The following is a 20,178-nucleotide window of genomic DNA, read 5'->3' on the forward strand; positions in this document are numbered from 1 at the left end:
TTCCAAGAACTTGCTGGTCTTCCAGGGTACCTGTGTTTGGTTCCCATACCTGTGTGTATGTCTAACCATATTAGACAGCTTACAATTGCCTGTAACTCCAAATGGCCTCTCATGATGCACATACACACACACTATATATATATATATATATATATATATATACACAGAATATACATGTATCGATAAAAATGTTTTAAATCGTTAAGGGGGTGGGGCAGAATCCACCTATGCCTTCTAAATTAACAGTCAGTGTGAGTTTCTACTCACACTGGAAATTGCGGAGATACTCTCTCTGTGCCTGTCTCATTCCCTCTCGCTGTTTGGAGGTAAGTGTGTACATGGCTGAAATAGCCTCCATTTGGAGATTAGTGAATGGGGATAGATGTATCAGAGAAAGACAAGTCTAAAAGACAAGTTTCTTTATTAGTATTGGAAATTGGATATAGATACTCAAACAATAATTTTTTTAATGAAAAGAATTAACATGGTTAATATAAAAGCTATAAAAGATGAGAAGAAATTTTTGAAAGATTTATTTTAGGAATCAAAAAATTAGACTATAATATAGTCACAACTAAAAATTTTTTAAGAAAGCACAAGATTCGTGAAACTAATAACAGGACAATAGAAGAAGATAGGAAGAAACCCCCTGATGATGTTAAGATAGATAGTATAGAAGGATGATGGTGCAGTTGTAAAAGTAATGGAAGAGAAATAGTGGGTGGGGAGGGCAGGCAACCAAATCGGTAATGGAAAGATGTTATAAACACAAAAGAGCAAATAAGAGGAGCAAGTGAGAAAATCAAGCAGGGAAAGGCAGTAGACATAGGGATTGAACAGGCTATATCCACGTTTAAAAGCCAGAGTATGAAAGGGAAACAAACAGTAAAATGAAAGCGGGGAACCCACTACCTGGTTCTGCAGTGAGAACTCACAGGCTCTGGGCAGCGAGGAGAAGACAGGAAACAGTGGTTTATGTCTCCAGTGTCTCAAGCATGAGCGGTAGGGAACAGTACTGAAGTACCCAGCTGTGTATGCCGGTTACTAAGGAAACAAGTCTGGCCATGCGGGCTTCCTCCATAGCACTCTTTACTGATTTCGAGCAGTGTTGATTGACCATCCAGGCTGAGCCATGTACTGTTTCTAGACACTAGGATGTTGGGTTCAACAATGGAAGGGCCTTTGTCTTCATAGCAGCATCCCTATGGTACAAATCAGAAAATATACAAATCAGCAGTATGTAAACACCAATATTGCAAACAGACTGTAATCCAGAAAGTTTGTACTCTGAATGATGGGAGGGGCCAGGCAGTGAGGACCTAGAATTACCCTGACAATTGTAACTCACCAATCAGAGCAAGTGTTGTACAACTCATCAATCAAAATGCCAAGCATGGAAGAACAGGCAGTGAACCTTTAGTATAAAATTCAACCCTAACTACCATTATTATGTTGCTTATAAAAGTTAATTGATAAGGATAATGTATAATGTCAGCATAGTAATTCAATGTAAGTAGAGACAATATAAATTGTAACTAAACTTAGGAGCTCGATAGCAAAAGGAAATAATGTTTGTAGTAACATCTATAGTATTATATACCAAATAGTTACAATTATAATTATGTCTTTAGTATATCATAGTCTGGTGGTTAGTCTAAGCAGCTTGATACAGTGTCAAATCATCCAAGAGACTCTCAGGGAAGACCTGTCTCGGTCAGGTTCCCTGTGAGCATGTCTGTAGGAGATCAGCAGAGCTGTACTAATTGGCTTGAGAAAACATCCCTCTCTGGTGGCAAAATTGCCTAAGTGAGGGAGGGATCCTGAGGTATGTCAGAGTGGAGAAAGAGCTGAGAGCAAGCATGCGTGTTAATGTATTGATCTCTTGAGTGTAACCTGGGCTGGCTCGACCTTTTTTCTTTTTTGGCAGTCTGATGGTTTCCTTCTCCCGGGAGGTCCACTTTATTGATGTCAGACTTTGTGTGGATACCTCATCTTTGTAGCCCACAACAGCCTAGAACTCTTAGACCCAAGGAATCTTCCTGCCTTGTGCCACCCAACCTGGATGTTCTTGACCATGGTCATACTGTGACACCTTGACTGCTTTGCAGTGGTAGACTAACCTACATATTTAGCATATAACCAAAAGAGAATGGGGGAAAAGCAAGGCCAGATCTTATAATAAATGACAGCTAGTAAAGCATGCAGAAAGACTGAACATAACCCTTCTAACAATTGTAAGTGTGACACACTTACTAGGTATCTGTGGGAAAGGAATACAGCTTGAGTAAGAAACAATTCTTTCATGGCCATAAGCGACATGAGATCATTAATAATGACAGAGTTTAGGAGTCAAAACCCGTGCAGGTTGTAAAGCTGTTGTAAAACTGCTTGGTAATATTTGTTTTAAAGTAATTACTTGGAGAATTAGAATTTCTAGTAACAATGTGTATGCAGTAAGATATGCTTAAGCACGTGAGGCCTAAAAAGCATTCTCAGTGTAGAACACTTGCCTATGGAAAGACTATAGGTTAGAGGCCCAGCACTAACTGCCAAAAGGCAGCAGGAAAGTGGGCCCGAATATGCCTGATGTCCAAGAAAGAAGGAATTCATCATCCTAGCCTGGGTCTCAGAGGTGCCAGGATAGCTTGGTCGTTTCCAAAGAAGACGATCACACTGGAAAAACAAGACTTGAAGCTGGACATGGTGGACGTATCTGTCACTCAGAAGGCAAGCATAGGGCTGAGATGGTAGGGTAGTGGGTTCAAGGCCAGTGTGGGCTACTCTCAAATCAAACACAGACTATAAAAATGGTTTAGAGAAAGGAAATCATTTAGATTATGGAGGGACTCAACTCCATAACTTCACAGACTGTTCTACAGTTCCTGCTCAATTCAAAATTGATAAATCAAGGAATAATAACTCAGAAAACTCAAACAGTCTGGGCTGGTGCTGTTAATCAGTACTTTTTTTTATTGAATATAGCTTAACAGCACATGTAATTTAGGGCTGTACCTATAGATTTAGGTGCGTCTCACTAGTTAGCTTAAGAATGTGTTGGTAGTACAACCCAGATTTCCGCTTCCTTCCTCTCATAGTCCTCTATTTAAGGGGGAACCATGTTTTGGCCTAAGCCCAGCCAAACTCCTTAGAGGGAGTGTGTGAATCAGTGGAGAAGGTGAGTTAGAGCAGATGAATGCATGAGTGTTAAGAAGGAAGCCAGCCACGTGCTCTTCTGAGGACTTCTTAGGAGCAACATCGTGTTTGAAAGTTATAGGTGATACACAGTTTAGTATACACATTTTGGGATGTTTTTAGAGTCGTGACTGTTCAGTATGATGTGAACTAAAGCAGAGAGGACAAACATGCACTTATACAGCTCGCCTTATAAACGCTACTGCCCCATTGCTTTGGGGAAACTTCCATAGGTTTACATTTGATAAACATACCGTAGACTCCCAAATAGTGTATAAAAAATTGAAATGTAGCTAACAAAATCAACTCATAACAACTAAAGTTAAAAGTAAGATATTTTCCACGATTATTTTCAAATATGTTATTTACTGGAAGGCAAGTCCAGAGAATTAGCCGGGATGAAGTGTGAGTGGGTCTCTCCCACTTGTAAATGAGCTCTTATTTCCTACAGTGTATATTCTGGTCTACAATGACTCATTTTCAACATGGTTCCATTTAACTCCTAATACATTTTTAAACTTGGCAGGCATATTTAGATGAATATTATTTCCAATTTTAGACACAGCTTCTAAATTATACTAAGTTTTGCAGTCATCATGAAGAATTCTTTCAGTAAAAAGGAAGTAGGATTGATTGGAACTGTGTGTTTTCAAGAAGGAAAAAATACCATCTTTAAATTTCATTATATACAAACGCTAAGCGATATCTGAAAAAGCTGTAGTTGTGACTTGTATAGTAGTGTTTAGTGAAAGAAGGAATCGAAAAGAAGTCATAACTTACCTTGGATAGAACGTGTTGAAGTCTTCACCATGCCTAGCACTGTGGAAATGTTATCCATGGATAATTTTTTCTGATGCTGACATTGGAGGTAATATTTACATTTTTATTCAGACTCTCTTTTGGTTACAAAACACAGAACCTATTCTTGCTGAGCAGAGAACTACAGGAGTGTACAAGCTATGACTGAGCTCACCACTCAGAGGCAGAGTAGAGGCAGGCAGATCTCTGTGAGCATGAGGCCAGTGAGTCTCTGTCTTTGTCTCTCTCTGTCTCTGTCTCTCTCACACACACACACTTACACACAAGGTAAATGGGTGTGTGGAGGATTTTTATCTTTTTACTAAAGATGTATTTTATATTTACCACTTATTAGAGCAGTATAAATTTCTAACATACTTAATTTGGCTGACCTATTTACTATTAATTTTTAATAATATACTTTTTGACATTGTGACCTTTCCATTGCCTTGCTATTTTTAATACTTTAAAGTTGATAAAACATTGGAGTTGAAAAAACATATCATTAAAAATAGATTAAAACTCACATAAACTCACAAAGACTGAGACAGCATGCACAGGGTCTGCATGGGGCTGCACAAGTCCTGTGCTTGTGCATATATACTATGGCTTCCAGTTTAGTATTTTACAGGACTCCTGAGTGTGTGGATGATGGGTCTCAGCGCCTAAGTCTGTTTCTTGAGCCTTTCCTTGAGCTCTTTTCCTACTAATTGTTTGATTAATCCCGTTCCAATGTGTTAGTTTTGGTTTTATCTTATTACATTATATTTTATTATCTATTTTCTGATGACCTGAAAAGGGGATGGACCTCTACAGGAGGGGAGGTGGAAGGGGAAGGGAAGAGCAGAGGAAGGGAAACTACCATCAGGATATATTAGGTGATAAATAAATGAAGGAAAGAACATATTGTCCTCGGACAAGACAGTGAAGACACTCAGAAGACAGTGAAGAAAGAGGCTGTAGGATTTTTCCTGAGTCATACGGTTACACGAAGCAGAGCCAGGGTTAAGAAAGACATCTGATCATTGTTTCTGTTGTTGTTTGGTTTTATTTGTTTGAGATAGTGTTTCATGTAGCACAGGCTAGCCTCAAACTTGCTTGTAGCCAGTGCTTGAACTCCTGATCTCTCTGCTTTACCCACCCAGGTTGTAGGATTACAGTTTTATACCTCTGCCTCTAGACTAAAGAAGTATTCTCCCTGTTTCTAGTTCAATTCTACTGCCTGCTGTGAATTACATTAAGCTTATGAAACAGAGTGTGGAGCATAACTAGGTATGATGTCATACAGTACCAGTAAATAAATGTGTACTCTCAGCTATACTAAGTCCTCAAGTACACTCAGCACAGCAAAACTGGAAACCAAGCTTTGTGCCAGCTTGCTCCTTCCAAAAGCTCTAGAGAAGCCTTCTTCTTAGTTTTTCCCACATCTGGTACTCCAGATGTTCCTTGGACTCATTGGCTTGTGGCCACATCTTCACTCCAGTCTCTGCTCTTGCCTTCCTGTGCTTCATATGAGCCATGTGATGCCATTTATTACCTACTCAGGTAACGCAGGTCAGGCTCCTCATCTTCACCTACTTCATCACACTGAAGAAAAAAAATCGCTTTTCTTAGTAAGAAGGTATCCCCATATTCCAGGAGCAGGGCCTGGGCAGGTCCTGTAGGAAGCTGCCACTCAGCTCACACGTGGACCTTTTAATCCTCATGAAGTCTAGTTAGATGAGTCTATTAATTGAAATAAGATTTTATTTTTAAATTTAACCAGAATTTTTATCAGCTAAGTTTATAACTTATTAAAATTCTTTATGTGTATAAATTATCTTCTGAAGTTTAATGGCATACTATTTAACAAATTATTTACTAACTCTTGAACAAAATGCCACCTCAGATACTTGACTCCAGTTTGTGTGACTTATGACATATATTTATTGGAAGTTAAAAGTCACCTTCCATCTGATTTTTTATGTCATTTTTTGAGGTGTCTCATGCATCCTAGACTGACCCTGAAATTGCTGTAGAGCTGGGGGTAAACTTAGATTTCTAATCCTATTGCCTCTGTCTCCACGTGCTGTGATGCCAGGCACGTACCATCTGCTAAGACAATTTTATGCAGTGCTTGAGATATAACAAGGGCTTTTTACACGCTAGCTATTTATGCTAGCTACATTCCTAGCCCAACCTCCCATAACTTGTAATGCATTTGTTACAAACCTCATGACTGTTAACATCAAGAATTAATGAAAGAGTTGAACCTCTTTAACAGACATAATGCTAAAATACATTTTGAGGCAAGCTATATTGACTTCATTGGTTTTACAGTGGTAAGGATAGAACCCAGAGCCTTGGGCATGCTGGGAAAATCTTCTTCTGTTGAGCATCATTCCAGCCTTTGATATTTTCACACAGAATAGTATTCCTCTGTCTTGGTTAGGGTGGGAAGAGACACCATGACCAAAACAACTCTTTCAAAGGAAAGCATAATAAGGGATGGCTCACAGTCTCGCAGATTTAGTCCGTTATGGTGGTGAGAAAGAAGCATGGCAGCCTACTGCAGACCTGGTGATGGAGGAACTGAGAGTTCTACATCTTGACCCAAAGGCAGCCAAGAGGAGGTTGTCTTCTGCAGGCAGCCAGGAGGGATCTGAAATTCTACACTGGGTGGAGCGTGAGCATGAAGATCTCACCCCCACAGTGGCACACTTCCTCCAGCAAGACCATACCTCCTAATTGTGCCTGTGGGCCAAGCATTCAAACACATGAGTCTATTTTTGTCATGGTGGGAACCATGTCTGCAGCATACAGGCAGACCTGGTGCTGGAGATGGAGATTAGAGGTCTGCATCCAGATTAGCAGGAGCAGGAAGTGAACTAGCTTGAGCTTCTGAGCTGAAAGTCACCCCTGGTAACACACTTCCTCCAGCAAAGCCACACCTACTCCCAAAAGTCCATAGCTCCTAATAGTGCCACAGTTAGTTCCACACGTATGTAATCCCCACATTCAGAAGACTGAGAGACAGGATATTGAAATTAGGTCCATCTGATAGAGTACATAGTTCAGGCCAGCTTGAACTACATAGCAAGACACTGTCTCAAAAGTTAATTAGTATATTGCTGGAAATGAAGGAAGAGAGTCAGTATATAATTTTGTGCTTCATACAATTACTAGAATTAAATGCAATTTATTATGCAATTTGAAGTTCTCAATGATTACTCTTTATCATTAGCATCCAATTAGTTGATTTTAAAGTAAGATATGTAGGTATTATTTTTACAACCATAAAAGTTATGGTGGTTGAAATAAGAATGGTCCTCATAAACTCATATATTTGAATGCTTGGTCATTAGGGAGTGATTCCACCTGTCAGGGATAGGGGACGTGTGGCCTTATCAAGGTTGGTATGGCTTGTGGAGAGAGTGTGTCACAGAGAGAGTGGGCTTTGGGTTTTCAAATGCTCAACCCAGGCCCTTTAGCTCCCTGTCTCTTCCTGCTGCTTGTGGATCTAGGTGTAGAACTCTCAGCTCCTTCTCCAGCACCATGTCTTCCTGCATGCTGCCATGCTGCCCACCATGCCAGTAATGGACTAAGCCTCTAAGCTGTAAGCCAGCCCCAATGAAATGTTTTCCTTTATACAAAGCCACCATGGTCATAGTGTATCTTCACAGTAGTGGATCACAGGATAAGGCAGAAGTAGATGACCCAATACCTAGCTCTGGTCAAGGCTGCTTCATGCAGCTGAATAGGTAACTCCCCATCCTAATGCTTTCTAAAGGAATTTCTTTCATAAAGCTTACCACATACTCTAGCTGCTAGCAATTCAAGATATTATAGGTTTCATGAATCTTCACACTTAAAAAAATATATACCCATGTCTTAGGGTTTCCATTGCTATGAAGAGACAATATGACCACAACAGTTCTTTTAAAAGAAAACATGTAATTGGGCTGGCTTACAGTTTTAGGGGTTTAGTCTGTATCATCATGGTCAAAAGCATAGCCGTATGGAGGCAGAAATGGTGCTTGAGGAGCCCAAAGTTCTACAACTTTGTCTTGCAGGCAGCAGAAGGGGTCAATGGTTCACAATGGGCAGAGCTTGAGCATAGGAGACCTTAAAGCCTGCCTCCACAGTGACACACTAACTCCAACAAGACCACACCTCCTAAGAGTGCCACTCTCTATTGGCCAAGCATTCAAACACATGACTTTAGGGGATCCATACCTATTGAAACCACCACAATCCATGTGTTTTTTTGTTTTTTGGGTTTTGGGGTTTTTTGTTTGTTTGTTTGTTTGTTTTTCAAGACAGGGTTTCTCTGTGTAGCCCTGGCTGTCCTGGAACTCACTTTGTAGACCAGACTGGCCTCAAACTCAGAAATCCACCTGCCTCTGCCTCCCAAGTGCTGGGATTAAAGGTGTGCGCCACCACCGCCCGGCTCAATCCATGTGTTTTTAAATTGATGTTTATTAAAATTTTCATGAAAATTGCACTTCATTTTACAAATGGAAACCTTACCTTACTTGCAAATAATTCATACACATATAAAGCACAATGAAATGTGAGCCTTGAGATAGCTTACAGAAGTAGCTTACAGAAAAATTAAACTATAGTAAGTAGTCTCGCACTTGTGAGAATGGATTGTTCAGTGCAGTAGTGCGTGCCACAAACCATGCTCTTCTTTACTTGCCTTCTACTATTGGTTTAATCGTATACTTGACTACAAGTAAAGAGATGTTAAATGAGAAATACATGTAGTAAAACGCCCTGATATCTATATTGAACCTAAAGAAATGACTCTTAATAAAGCTATATTTCAACATAAACCACCAAATCTTTAATTTCTGAAAAACTGGAGCTATGAAACAAATGCTCTTAAAGGAAATCAATGTGTCGCTGGGCAGTGGTGGCTCACACCTTTAATCCCAGCACTTGGGAGGCAGAGGCAAGCAGATTTCTGAGTTCCAGGCCAGCCTGGTCTACAAAGTGAGTTCCAGGACAGCCAGGGCTACACAGAGAAACCCTGTCTCGAAAAAAAAGAAAAAACGAAATCAGTGTGTCAGCCAGCTTTCCGTTTGGTTAGTTCCTGTGTTCTTTAGAGTCCAGTTAACCAGTAATGCCTCTCTCATCCTTAGCAAGTATTCCCCAACTATAGGCCTCTCAAATATTAAGTGTCTTAGTGTTTTGTTGCAGTGAATAGGTGTTGGAGAAGTAGCTGAGAATTCTTTTTTTTTTTTAATTAGGTATTTTCCTCATTTACATTTCCAATGCTATCCCAAAAGTCCCCCAGACCCTCCCCCCCCCCACTCCCCTACCCACCTACTCCCACTTTTTGGCCCTGGCGTTCCCCTGTACTGAGGCATATAAAGTTTGCACAATCAATGGGCCTCTCTCTTTCCAGTGATTGCCGACTAGGCCATCTTTTGATACATATGCAGCTAGAGACAAGAGCTCTGGGGTACCGTTTAGTTCATATTGTTGTTCCACCTATAGGGTTGCAGATCCCTTTAGCTCCTTGGGTACTTTCTCTAGCTCCTCCATTGGGGGCCCTGTGATCCATCCAATAGCTGACTGTGAGCATCCACTTCTGTGTTTGCTAGGCCCCGGCCTAGTCTCACAAGAGACAGCTATATCAGGGTCCTTTCAGCAAAATTTTGCTAGTGTATGCAATGGTGTCAGCGTTTGGAGGCTGATTATGGGATGGATCCCCAGATGGGGCAGTCTCTAGATGGTCCATCCTTTTGTCTCGTAGCTGAGAATTCTATAAGAAAGAGGTCTGAGCCAGCCATGGGGAGCAAGCCAGCAAGCAGCACTGTTTCCTGTGCTGTGCAGCAGCTCCTGCCTTCAGGCTCCTGCAGTGATGTGGAAGGGTAACCCAGATCAACCTTTCCCTCCCTTCCCACGTTGTTCTTGGTTGCGGTGTTTCACCACCACCATAGGAACCCTAAGACAGCCCTTATTGCCCTGTGCGTTGGTGTGCCTGCCCTTAATTACCAGTTTCAGATGGTACAACACTTACAGCTTATATATTACACCATGGTAAAGCTACACATTATGACTTCTTAACCATATATTTTTAATGATAGAAAACAGAGTAGTACTGAATTGAATGTCTCAAATGTTTTATAAACTTTCAGTGGAATGATAGCTATAGTTAATTCCTGGAATTTATTTGGGTATAATTATGAAAAAGTCATGAATTGTGGAAAAGTTTTGACTTATTTCCTTTTTATGAATTTTATTTGTAAAAATTTAATTTGTATTTAAAATATTTTGATAATATTTAGAGGTATATCTTCACAAACCCAGACATGATGGTGCATGTTTGTAAGCACAAGGCTTGCAGGGCAGAGGCAGGCATATCCCCAGGGCCTCAGTAGCCAGCTGTATTGTCTGATGGTGAGCTCAGGGTTAAGTGAGAGATCCTGTGTCAAGAAATCAGGCTGACAGCCACAAAGGAAGATAGCCTAACTCAACCTGTCTTCCATATGCACATGGACAGGCAAAGCAACTGCACCTAGACAGACAGGTATACATACAACACACACACACACATCTTTTTCACTGTTTTATGAGCATTTTTTATTTTTGTTTGGTTGTGGTGGGGATGGAGCTTATAGTTTTCTCTATGATAGACAAGCAAACTGAGCTACATCCCCAGCATTCTTTAACTGTGCATATACCACAACAGGAGGAAAACTAACCTCTGTGATGGCCTCTTCCCTGCTACAAGTAAGTCTTTGTAGCTTAACTCTGTCTCTGCTGCCTTTATTCATTAATGTGTGATGAACTTAAAGTGCCTTTCCTGTCGACTCCAGATATTTACCTTGCTTGTTGTCTCTACATTCCACGAAGGTCACCATTATGAAGTCTGCACCTTACTGAGCACATCAACAGTAAAAAGCAGCATCTTTCCCCATGATGTCAGAGGAGTAGGTAGAGACAACTGGGGTACACTCAGATTTCTCTTTGTTGGTGTCGTAGAGTTTTTATGTTTTTGTGAGTAGGCCAGTGACTCAATTAGGCTATTAAATTTGTCTAGATTTTTGTACTGATTTTAACTCAACAGAGCTTAGATTCTATCATATTGCATTGTTTGTTCTTCTGTTTTTCATTTGTTTTTTAAGTGTTTCTAGAATATTGTCATTTCTGTTTGTACCACCATTATCATTATCCAAACTGTACATTTTTAGAAACATTAATCTTTTTTATAGCTCAGTCATACCTAGCCTGTAATCATTTTTGGTTTCTCTTTTCTTCTTTCCCTATAATTTGTTTTTATCTTATACTGACACCAAGCCCTGGAAATGATCATCTTAACTGACTCGCTTTCAGGATTGCCCTTTATCAGATCCGCTCTTGTGTTGTAGCCTGCTACTTACCTAGTTAGCAATTTAATTTTACAACACCTGAAATCATTAGGTAATATGACTGCTTTTTTTTCCTCAGTAAAAATTCATTATGAATTTCCAGTATGCCCAATAATACACTGGATGCTAGGAGTCCAGATATGAGCTAAACAAGATCTCTATACTCCAAAAACAAGCATTTTAATTGTACTGGACAGCATTGCCACCGTTTTGCTTGTCCTAGCTCACTTAATTGCCCCTAACTTGAACTTGACTAGTATTATGTTTTGTCATTGTTGTTGTTCTTGTTCTTGTTTTTATTTGGTCCCTTGAGATTTTATTTGGCCTGAGGCAGAGCCATTAAGGTCAATTCTTAGAAATTGTACAGAGAGCTGAGGTGGTCTTCCCAGGCCAGGCTAGACGAGACAAAGCTCGGGTCGCTCTGTCTATTGGGAAGGAGGTGTTGTGAATGCTCCAGGTTACCAAACACTAGGACTCTCATTTCTAAATCCCCAGTGAGGAGTTAACCAGTTCTCCTGCACTTCGGGGCCATTTCTTGCCTAATTAAGATTTATAGGGCATGTCTTTTCTCCAGAAATCAATCATGCCTCCTTTAGTCCCTCTTAAGTTTTTCCGCACCTTGCACGAGGATTTCCCTCCAGCCTGCCATTGATAGTGCTTCATCCTATTCATCATAAAAGCAGCCTTTAGCATGCTCTGTTTCCTTTCCTTTTGATGGGGGTACTAAGAACTGAACCTAAGACACGGTGTTTATTTAAAGGTCAGCAAGAGACCACCAAGCTGTGCCCCCACCCGTCGGGTTCTGTTTCCCTTTGCTAAGTCTCGCTCACTAACTTGTCCATGCTGACCTCAGACCTGTAGTCCTCCTGCCTCCTGAGTGGCTGCGGCAGCTGGGATACCATCAAGTGCTTCTTGTAGTGGTGGTTTTAGATCAGCCCATAGATCTCAGTCCCTCTGTTGGTGTAGCCTGGTCTACACACACAGTGAAAGGACTGTGGGATGTAGCTCAGTGTGACGCACAGACACAGTAAATGCTCTTGGCTCAAAGGAGAGAGAGTTCAGGCTGAAATGCTAATAAGTGTTGTCATGTTTCCCAAATTCAAATACTGTTTGTTATAAATGTTTTACCTTAAAAGTTTGTGTCCTTCATGCTCTCGTTTATTTTAAAACAGCATTCCTTTCTTGTATTTCTTTCAGTTAAGTGCTTTTATCTTCACATACCCGGAAAACCTCTTTTTTTGCCTCAACTTTACTAAGTTATTACCAATATTACTACATAGTGTTTATTTTATTAATGCCCTTACAATTTTATTTGATCATGATATGATAGATGCATCGAATTACTCCAAATGCATGCTTGAAATTCTCGTAAGTCCATGGTACAGTTGTTAAACATACTCAGCGTTTTTTAACTCGACAAAAACCATCTCTCACATTCATTTAAGAATTAGTTTGTAAGCCAAAAATGACAGATGTAGTATTACAGCTGGGAAGCTAACTGGTTGAAGAAATGTAAATGACAGAAACATTTGCACAAATATGCAACCGCCTTTCAGATGCTTTTCTTGTACCCTATAGCAGTCATTGTTGCCACGTCGACGGGAGTTTTTCTTACCTGATTGCTTTTCAGTTGGAACATTCCATAGTGCAGCAGGGAAGACCTATGTGTATGTACTTAAGCTCTTGTCATCACTCCCCCAATTTTCAATAAAATGCTTGACTTGCTTTCTAGGTATGTTTAGAGGAAAGTACAGTATCATATAGTGTTTTCTATTTTAACATGAGCATGAAGTGAATCCCTAGTAAACAATAATTTTTTTTTGTCTTAGTTTGGGAGTTTTTTTGAGACAGTATTTCAAATAGCTCAGGCTAGCCTTGAACTCACTATGTAACTAAGGATAACCCTAAACTCCTGACCCCCCTGCCTCTACCTGCCAAATGCTGTGATTATAGGTGTATACCACCAGGGCTGGCTCTATATAAAGTCAAAACAGATCATTTAAATAAAAATACTTAATATCTATTTTTAAAATTTGCCTTATCAAATATTGAGTTGCGGCCGGGCGTGGTGGCGCACGCCTTTAATCCCAGCGCTCGGGAGGCAGAGGCAGGCAGATTTCTGAGTTCGAGGCCATCCTGGTCTACAAAGTGAGTTCCAGGACAGCCAGGGCTACACAGAGAAACCCTGTCTTGAAAAAAACCAAAAAAAAAAAAAAAAAAAAAAAATTTGCCTTATCAAAAATTGAGTTGCTTTTTATAAAATTACCTCTAAATCAAACCATATGAGGTAAATTTTCCCTCTGCCCCCCTTTACCAAGATCCTTTTACAATCCTATTATATTTTAGGATATGTTCCTCTTTCTCATGACTTAAGTTCTTGTGAGGATAGCGACCTCCACGCCTAGTATCTTACTGTGTGTGAAGATGATGAATCAGTCTGCTCCTGTGAAAAGAAGTGTATCAGAGCACGAGGAAACAAATGAGGATAGCCTCTACTACAGTTAGAGCATTAGTGGCTCACAAGCTTAATCTGTGCCGACGCTCAGAAGGAAGCTCATAATTTTAGGCAAATAAACCAGGGCTGTTTGGTGAGAGGGAACTAGGCGAGAACGGGGGCGGGAGAGGGGGGAGCTAAAGGTCTGATGTAGAGGATCTTCTACTCCAGGCGAAAAGCATAACACAGATGAAAATAACATTGGGAAAAGGACTCACTGTGGAAGGTTTTGTTTTGCTGTGTGGGGTGTGCATGCATGCATATATGCATGCCAGCGTGTGTTTTCCTGAGGACTGAGTGAACGCTAGGCAAGTCCTCCACTACTAAGTGGATGTCTTCAACACATAAAAATATTTTTGTAATTTACATCAAAGGGAAAGCGGGCAGGCACTATTTGAAGGTTTAATTCATAAAATATACATAGCAAGTATTTTATAGGTATATTTTATATGAAAATAATTGTGAAGATATGGGGAAGCTATAATTTATATGCTTCTAGTAGCATTTTAAGTTGATATAGCTATTTAAGTTAAGTTGTACAGTATACCAAAGGGTTCTTTTGTTTGTTTGGGGGGCATTGTTTGTTTCTTTTTGAGACAGGGTTTCTCCATGTAGCCCTGAATGTCCTGGAACTCTGTAGACAAGGCTGGCCTTGACTCAGAGCTATGCCTATTCTGCCTTCTAAGTGCTAGGATTAAAGGTGTGTGCCACCACACCCAGCTAGTGTACCAACATCTCTGTGACCCAGCAGTGCTACTTGAGGATTGGAGCATTCACTTGTGCTTAGCAGGCAGTTACTACAGTGTTCTCTGGAGCAGTGTAAACATCCACAGCATGTCTGTCAACAGCACTCTGTAAATGTTTCTCAGCTTAGAATTAGCAAATGAGATGAAATGAATCATGACTGTATTCACATTGTAAACTAATGTAAAAGGAATGAGTTTCAGACATAAAGTAGTCCAAGGCACATAAAGTGGAAAGCGGGTTGTAGATAAAGAAGAGTAATGTGGTATGATGCCATCTGTTTAACAAAGGAGACTGGAGTGGTTAGAAAGTTACAAAGAAAACTGGTAACTAATGGTTTCTACAAGGAGAAATGGATTTGAAAGTAGTGGTAAAGATGTCTGTAATGTTTCAAGTTTTTATCCTAAGAATTGATTTAGTTACTTACAGAGTTCAAGAGAAATTTGGTAAATTGCTTGTGCTGTGAAGAAGGCCAATAATGGAAATACAAGCAGCAGTCATCCTGTGAGTGAGTGCTGACTCTCATTGTATTAGACAGGTTAGCGTCTGCCCTCATCAGTCCATTTCCTACAGTAAATCCACTGAAGGCTGGAGACCCAGGGACACTGGCATGTTGAAGCACAGCCTTCAAGAATAGAATGGTTTTCAGAAGACTTTGACCCCAGTTGCTTGTAGCATTAGAATTAAAATCCCTACAGTCAGGATTTCCCAGCCCTCTCCAAGACTGTGAGGCACAGGATTCTTTCTGCTGGCCCATCCATGAAGCCCTGGAAGGCCACCCTCTGCCCTGAGACTGCCTGCCTCGTGCTGCCACTGTGCTTAGCTTTGCTAGCCTGCCTGGGCTCAGGAGCTCGCTCCAGCCCTTTCTTTATACTCAGTTGTCCGGCTGTGTACAGACAGATGCTCTATCTCAGCTATCTCATGGCCTGCTTCCAAACAGGACCAGCTGGGAAAGTTCCTACTGTGTGGTCATTTCCTAGTTCTGGTGATTGCATGACTATTACCACTGAATAAAATACATTTTGGGTACTTTGCTGTATACTGCTTGTCTACAAAATGAGATTAGGTCATTGTGCTTCAAATCCATGTCCAGTTTTAATGTAGTATAAGCCATGAATATTTTGTAGACAACGTTTAAAAACTAGTTATTTCTGCTATTTGTCATTTGTTTGAAAAACTGAGATTAAATAAAAGATTCCTAATAGGGAGAATGAGGTTCATTCGCAGGGTCCTCAAGTCAGTATTCACATGCCCATATGGAAGGGAAGCTTGGGAGGTAGGCGACGAAGCCCATGCTACCTCCCAAGCTTCCTGGAACAGTGGCCCTGTGTAATCTCAGCACTAGGGAGACAGAAGAGGAGGATCCTGTTTTCCTACACGGTGAGTTCCAGGGCCAGCCAAACCTAGAAAAGCTCCTCTCTCAAAGAGCTGGAGAGGTGAAAGGCAAAGCAAAACAGGGAAAGGTCTCAGTCATGTTCCTAGGAATTATGACCTTATTACAAGATTTTTTTTCCTTTTCTTAATTTGTGCTGGGTATGCTGTGTGCACATTTGTAGGCAGGTAAAAGAAGTTGAGGGACAAATTCAAGAGATGTTCTTCTGGTGCCGTCTATGGAGTTTTGTTCTTTTCTGTTGGCACACGGTTTTTTAGCTAGCATGCTAGGTTACCTGACCAGGGAGCCTCAAAGATCTGCCTTTGTTGGCCTCTCCAGGGCTGGGATTTCCAGCATAGGCCACCCCACCCTGCTCTGTTGCACAGGTTCTAGGGATGGGACCTGGGTCCTCATGCTTTGCAGGGCAAGCACTATTGACTGGGCTCTTTCCATAGACCCAACTTAAGAGATTCCTGGCTTTTAACTTCCTGGCAACTTTCTGCATACTACTGTATTTTCACTTCTTTTTCCCTTTGTTCTTCTAGCTCTTAAATTTCTGTTAAACAGTCTTTCTTTGACTTTTTGTTATTGTCTTAAAGTAGTGTGTAATATATAGGTGGCTCTTATGAAAGCTAAAGAGCTGATTATAAATATATCATAACAACAAATGCAGCCAGATTCCAGGCCCAGATAGCTGTGAGGACAGGTAGGCATTCTGTTTCCACTGCATAGTAGATTTGACCTCTTCGGGTTGCTTTGCTGAAGTAGAACACCAAACACAAAGGTGTTGATATGTGGACAGTACCAGCTTGGTTCAAGTAAGTGTACAGATTAAGAGGATGAGATGAGAGGTCTGAGTCAACAGAGAAGAATGCAGCAGGTTGCGTGAGCAGAACAGGTTAAGTGGGAGTTCCCTGAAACTGCAGGCTGAGCTCTGGCCTCATCCGCTCCTCAGTTAGACCGGCTTGTGTAGCTGCTGTGCTGATGTAGCGCTTCCCAGTTCCATTTAGCAAATTAAAGTCATCAAGACTATTTTAAGGACATAATGACTGAAGGCAAATTCTTTCCCTAGTTAAACACCATGAAGATAAATTGATGCTGAGAATTATCACTTGGTTTTAGAGAAGCTCCGTTACTAAAGTAGAATCAGATTTTTCGGAGAGATTTATCATTTTTTGTTGGATAGTTGTTTAACCTTTGTTAAGTTACCTATATTCTACTGTTCCAATGGTTTTACTATAGGAAGAGAACATGCGAGCTGCAATGAGTGTTCAGGTTCTGGTTGCAGTGCATAAAACAGTATGGACATTATGTGCTTGCTGTGGGGTTGGTTGGTGTGGGGTTGGGTTTTTTGTTTGTTTTTTTGTTTGTTTTTTGAGATAGTTTCGTGTAACTTAGGCTGTCCTTGAACTTGCTGTGGGGGCTGGGGTGACCTTCTGTTCCCTCCCCTCATGCTCCCGCCTCCCCAGTAGGGCATTACAGGTGTGTGACATCATGCATACGATTTCATGTGTTTTAAGGATTTAAATCTGAATACAGTTTAACTTAAGGAGTAAAGAGGTATCTCCATTTCAGTAAAATACTGAATTAATAAAATTTTGACCATGATATATGTGCATCACTCCACACCCATTAGAATGGCAGTAACAAATCAGATATTGATAAGTGTTCACAGAAATGTGGTGAAGCTGTCCTGCTCTTCACTGCTACTGGGATATAAAATGGTACAACTATATTGTAAAACAAGTTAGCAACTCCTCAAATAGTTAATAGGGTTTCATTTTTTAATTAGATATTTTCTTTATTTACATTTCAAATGTTATCCCCTTTCCCAGTTTCCTCTCCCCAACCCACCCACTCCCACTTCCTGGCCCTGACATTCCCCTACACTGGGGCTTCGAGCCTTCACAGGACCAAGGGCCTCTCCTCCCATTGATGACTGACTAGGCCATCCTCTGCTACAAATATAGCTACAGCCACAAGTTCCACCATGTGTTTTCTTTGATTGATGTTATAGTTCCAAGGAGCTCTGAGGATACTGGTTAGTTCACATTGATGTTACTTCTGTGGGGCTTCAGTCCCCTTCAGCTCAATAGGGTTTCATTTTAACTACAAGAAATTGAAAGCGTGTTTATTAAAAGCTTTCATACAAATGTTCATACCCAAGAGCAGAATCAGCTCAAGTGTTGAGCTGTTAAATGTGAGCTATCCAGAGAGTGGCATGTTACTCAGCCGTGAGTATTTGGATTCATTTAGCTGAGACAGTCACAGAAGGCAAATCTATTGCGGCAAGCATTTTACCTGCTGAGCTGTCCCTCCAACCTCTAAAACAGTATTTTTAATAAAATCATAAGAATACTTTAAACACCTTTTAAATATATTATGTTAGGGCTTTATAAAACAGCATAAAAGCTGACTTTTTCTTAAAGCCTTACTGTTGCAGGATATATATGTACTGCCTAGAACTTTCTCTAGCATATATGCAACATGCTGTTACCAAAGATAAGTGTGCTAGAAGTGAAGTGGGCTTTAGCATGGACATTAAGGCCTGTGTTCTTAGATTACACACACTCGGAGATAGTCCTGGTTGGTCTCTTTTCTGTGTGTCCCGTTTGACCTGGAGAGTGCCATTACCACTCGTACCGCTTGGATTTTCACATTTGCTCCCTGTCTTCCCCTGAAATTATCAATTCCTTAAGAAACAAAGAACAACCACTGGTCTAGTGGATTTCCACTATCTCTTACAGTTATAGCTCAATATTTGAATAAATGAATTTTAATAATGTACATAACACAGTGCTAGATTCATAGTGTCTTTGTGAAAAAAAACAGTATGTCTGCTTCTCTTTCTCTTAGGACACAATCAATACAGAATATTTTCACACTTAGAATATGTGGTGATTTGAATGTTAATTATAAAAATTTTTATTATAGTTATACTTATGAAATGAAGAAAATATTCCTATCTGGGTTGTTAAATATACCATTTAATGATTGGTACATCATTTTCTTATAATATTCAAATGTATATTTTAGTATGTGTTTCCATACTATGCATAACTAAATTATAAAAGCTTTTCTGAATAACTGTAAATTATTAATCATGCAATCCTAATATGATGGGGTAGAAAGTGGGACTGAGGTTTTGCTTCCATCAACCGTCACAGCTATGTGGGAGGTCTCACCCCTCTGCCTCTTTCAGGTACAGAGAACTCCAGCTCAGTACAGAAAGCAAAGTGTCTGAGTTTCTCCATCAGAGCAAGTTGAAGTCCTTTGAAAGTGAGCGTATTCAACTCCTGCAAGAGGAAACTGCAAGAAATCTCACGCAGTGCCAGTTGGAGTGTGAAAAATATCAGAAGAAATTGGAGGTACCTTTATGTAACGTTCCCTGGACATAAGCGTAGAGTATGAACTTTGTAAGGATGATAGTTGTATACACCTCGTTTCTCCTAGAGGACCATACCTGTCCTCACAAGAAAATAAGGAAAGAAAGCTAGGTCCAGTGGATGGAATGCCAAGCACTCTGAAGGCTGAGACAGGAGATCACATGTTTGAGGCTCATGTAGCCAGCCAGAACTAAGTAATAAGTCCCTATTTTAAAAACAAAGAAGTGAAAGAATAAATATATGAATAGCAGCAATATGTGCATCAAAAATGACTAAAATTTTATTTTAAAAATTAGAAAAGGTTTCATTCACACTAACAAAAAGCATATAATTATTGGGAATACTTATGTGAGAAAAGTGAAATTGGCATGAAGAAAACTGTAAAACTATAATGATGAATATAAAAAACCCACCATCTTTCTGGGATGGAATAGTTGGTATTTTATGTTTTCCAGTTTTCATCAAGAAAACTGTTTCTAATGTTTTACCATTTAAAATGTTACAATTGTTTGCTTTTGCACCTGTGAGTGTGCAGACTTGTGGGCATGGCAGAAGGCATTTGGAAGTCAGAGGACAACTTACAGCTTATGGTAGTCAGGGCTTTCCTTCCACAGTGTGGAACTTGGGAAGCAGAGCTGTTTCATTGGCCCAATTTTCAGCATACATTTTTTTACCCAACAAAGTAGTTCTGTAGTACAAGTGGAAGAATGTGTAGGTAAAATTCAATATTTTTACATCTTTTCCTGAAGAAATGAGAGGAAATATTTATTACATTTTTAAATAGATGGTATTTTGTTGTTAGCTTAACTTAAGCACTTCATGTTTTTAGTT

The 20,178-nt window shown here is 40.2% G+C and overlaps 1 protein-coding gene across 3 annotated transcripts in view; it reads left to right on the plus strand.

Moving 5' to 3' along the window:
• The window catches only part of Pibf1 (progesterone immunomodulatory binding factor 1), a 170,224-nt gene that overhangs the window by 69,242 nt on the left and 80,804 nt on the right, over nucleotides 1-20,178 (plus strand). For all 3 annotated transcript variants that reach the window (XM_029468942.2, XM_021181399.3, XM_021181398.3), the window contains exon 11: nucleotides 19,164-19,329. In XM_029468942.2, the coding sequence (XP_029324802.1) occupies nucleotides 19,164-19,329 (166 nt within the window). The remainder of the gene's footprint in view (nucleotides 1-19,163; nucleotides 19,330-20,178) is intronic.

The sequence above is a fragment of the Mus caroli genome, unplaced genomic scaffold (genome assembly GCF_978045245.1).
Source record: "Mus caroli unplaced genomic scaffold, Mus_caroli_1 scaffold_12, whole genome shotgun sequence".
Lineage (NCBI taxonomy): Eukaryota > Metazoa > Chordata > Mammalia > Rodentia > Muridae > Mus > Mus caroli.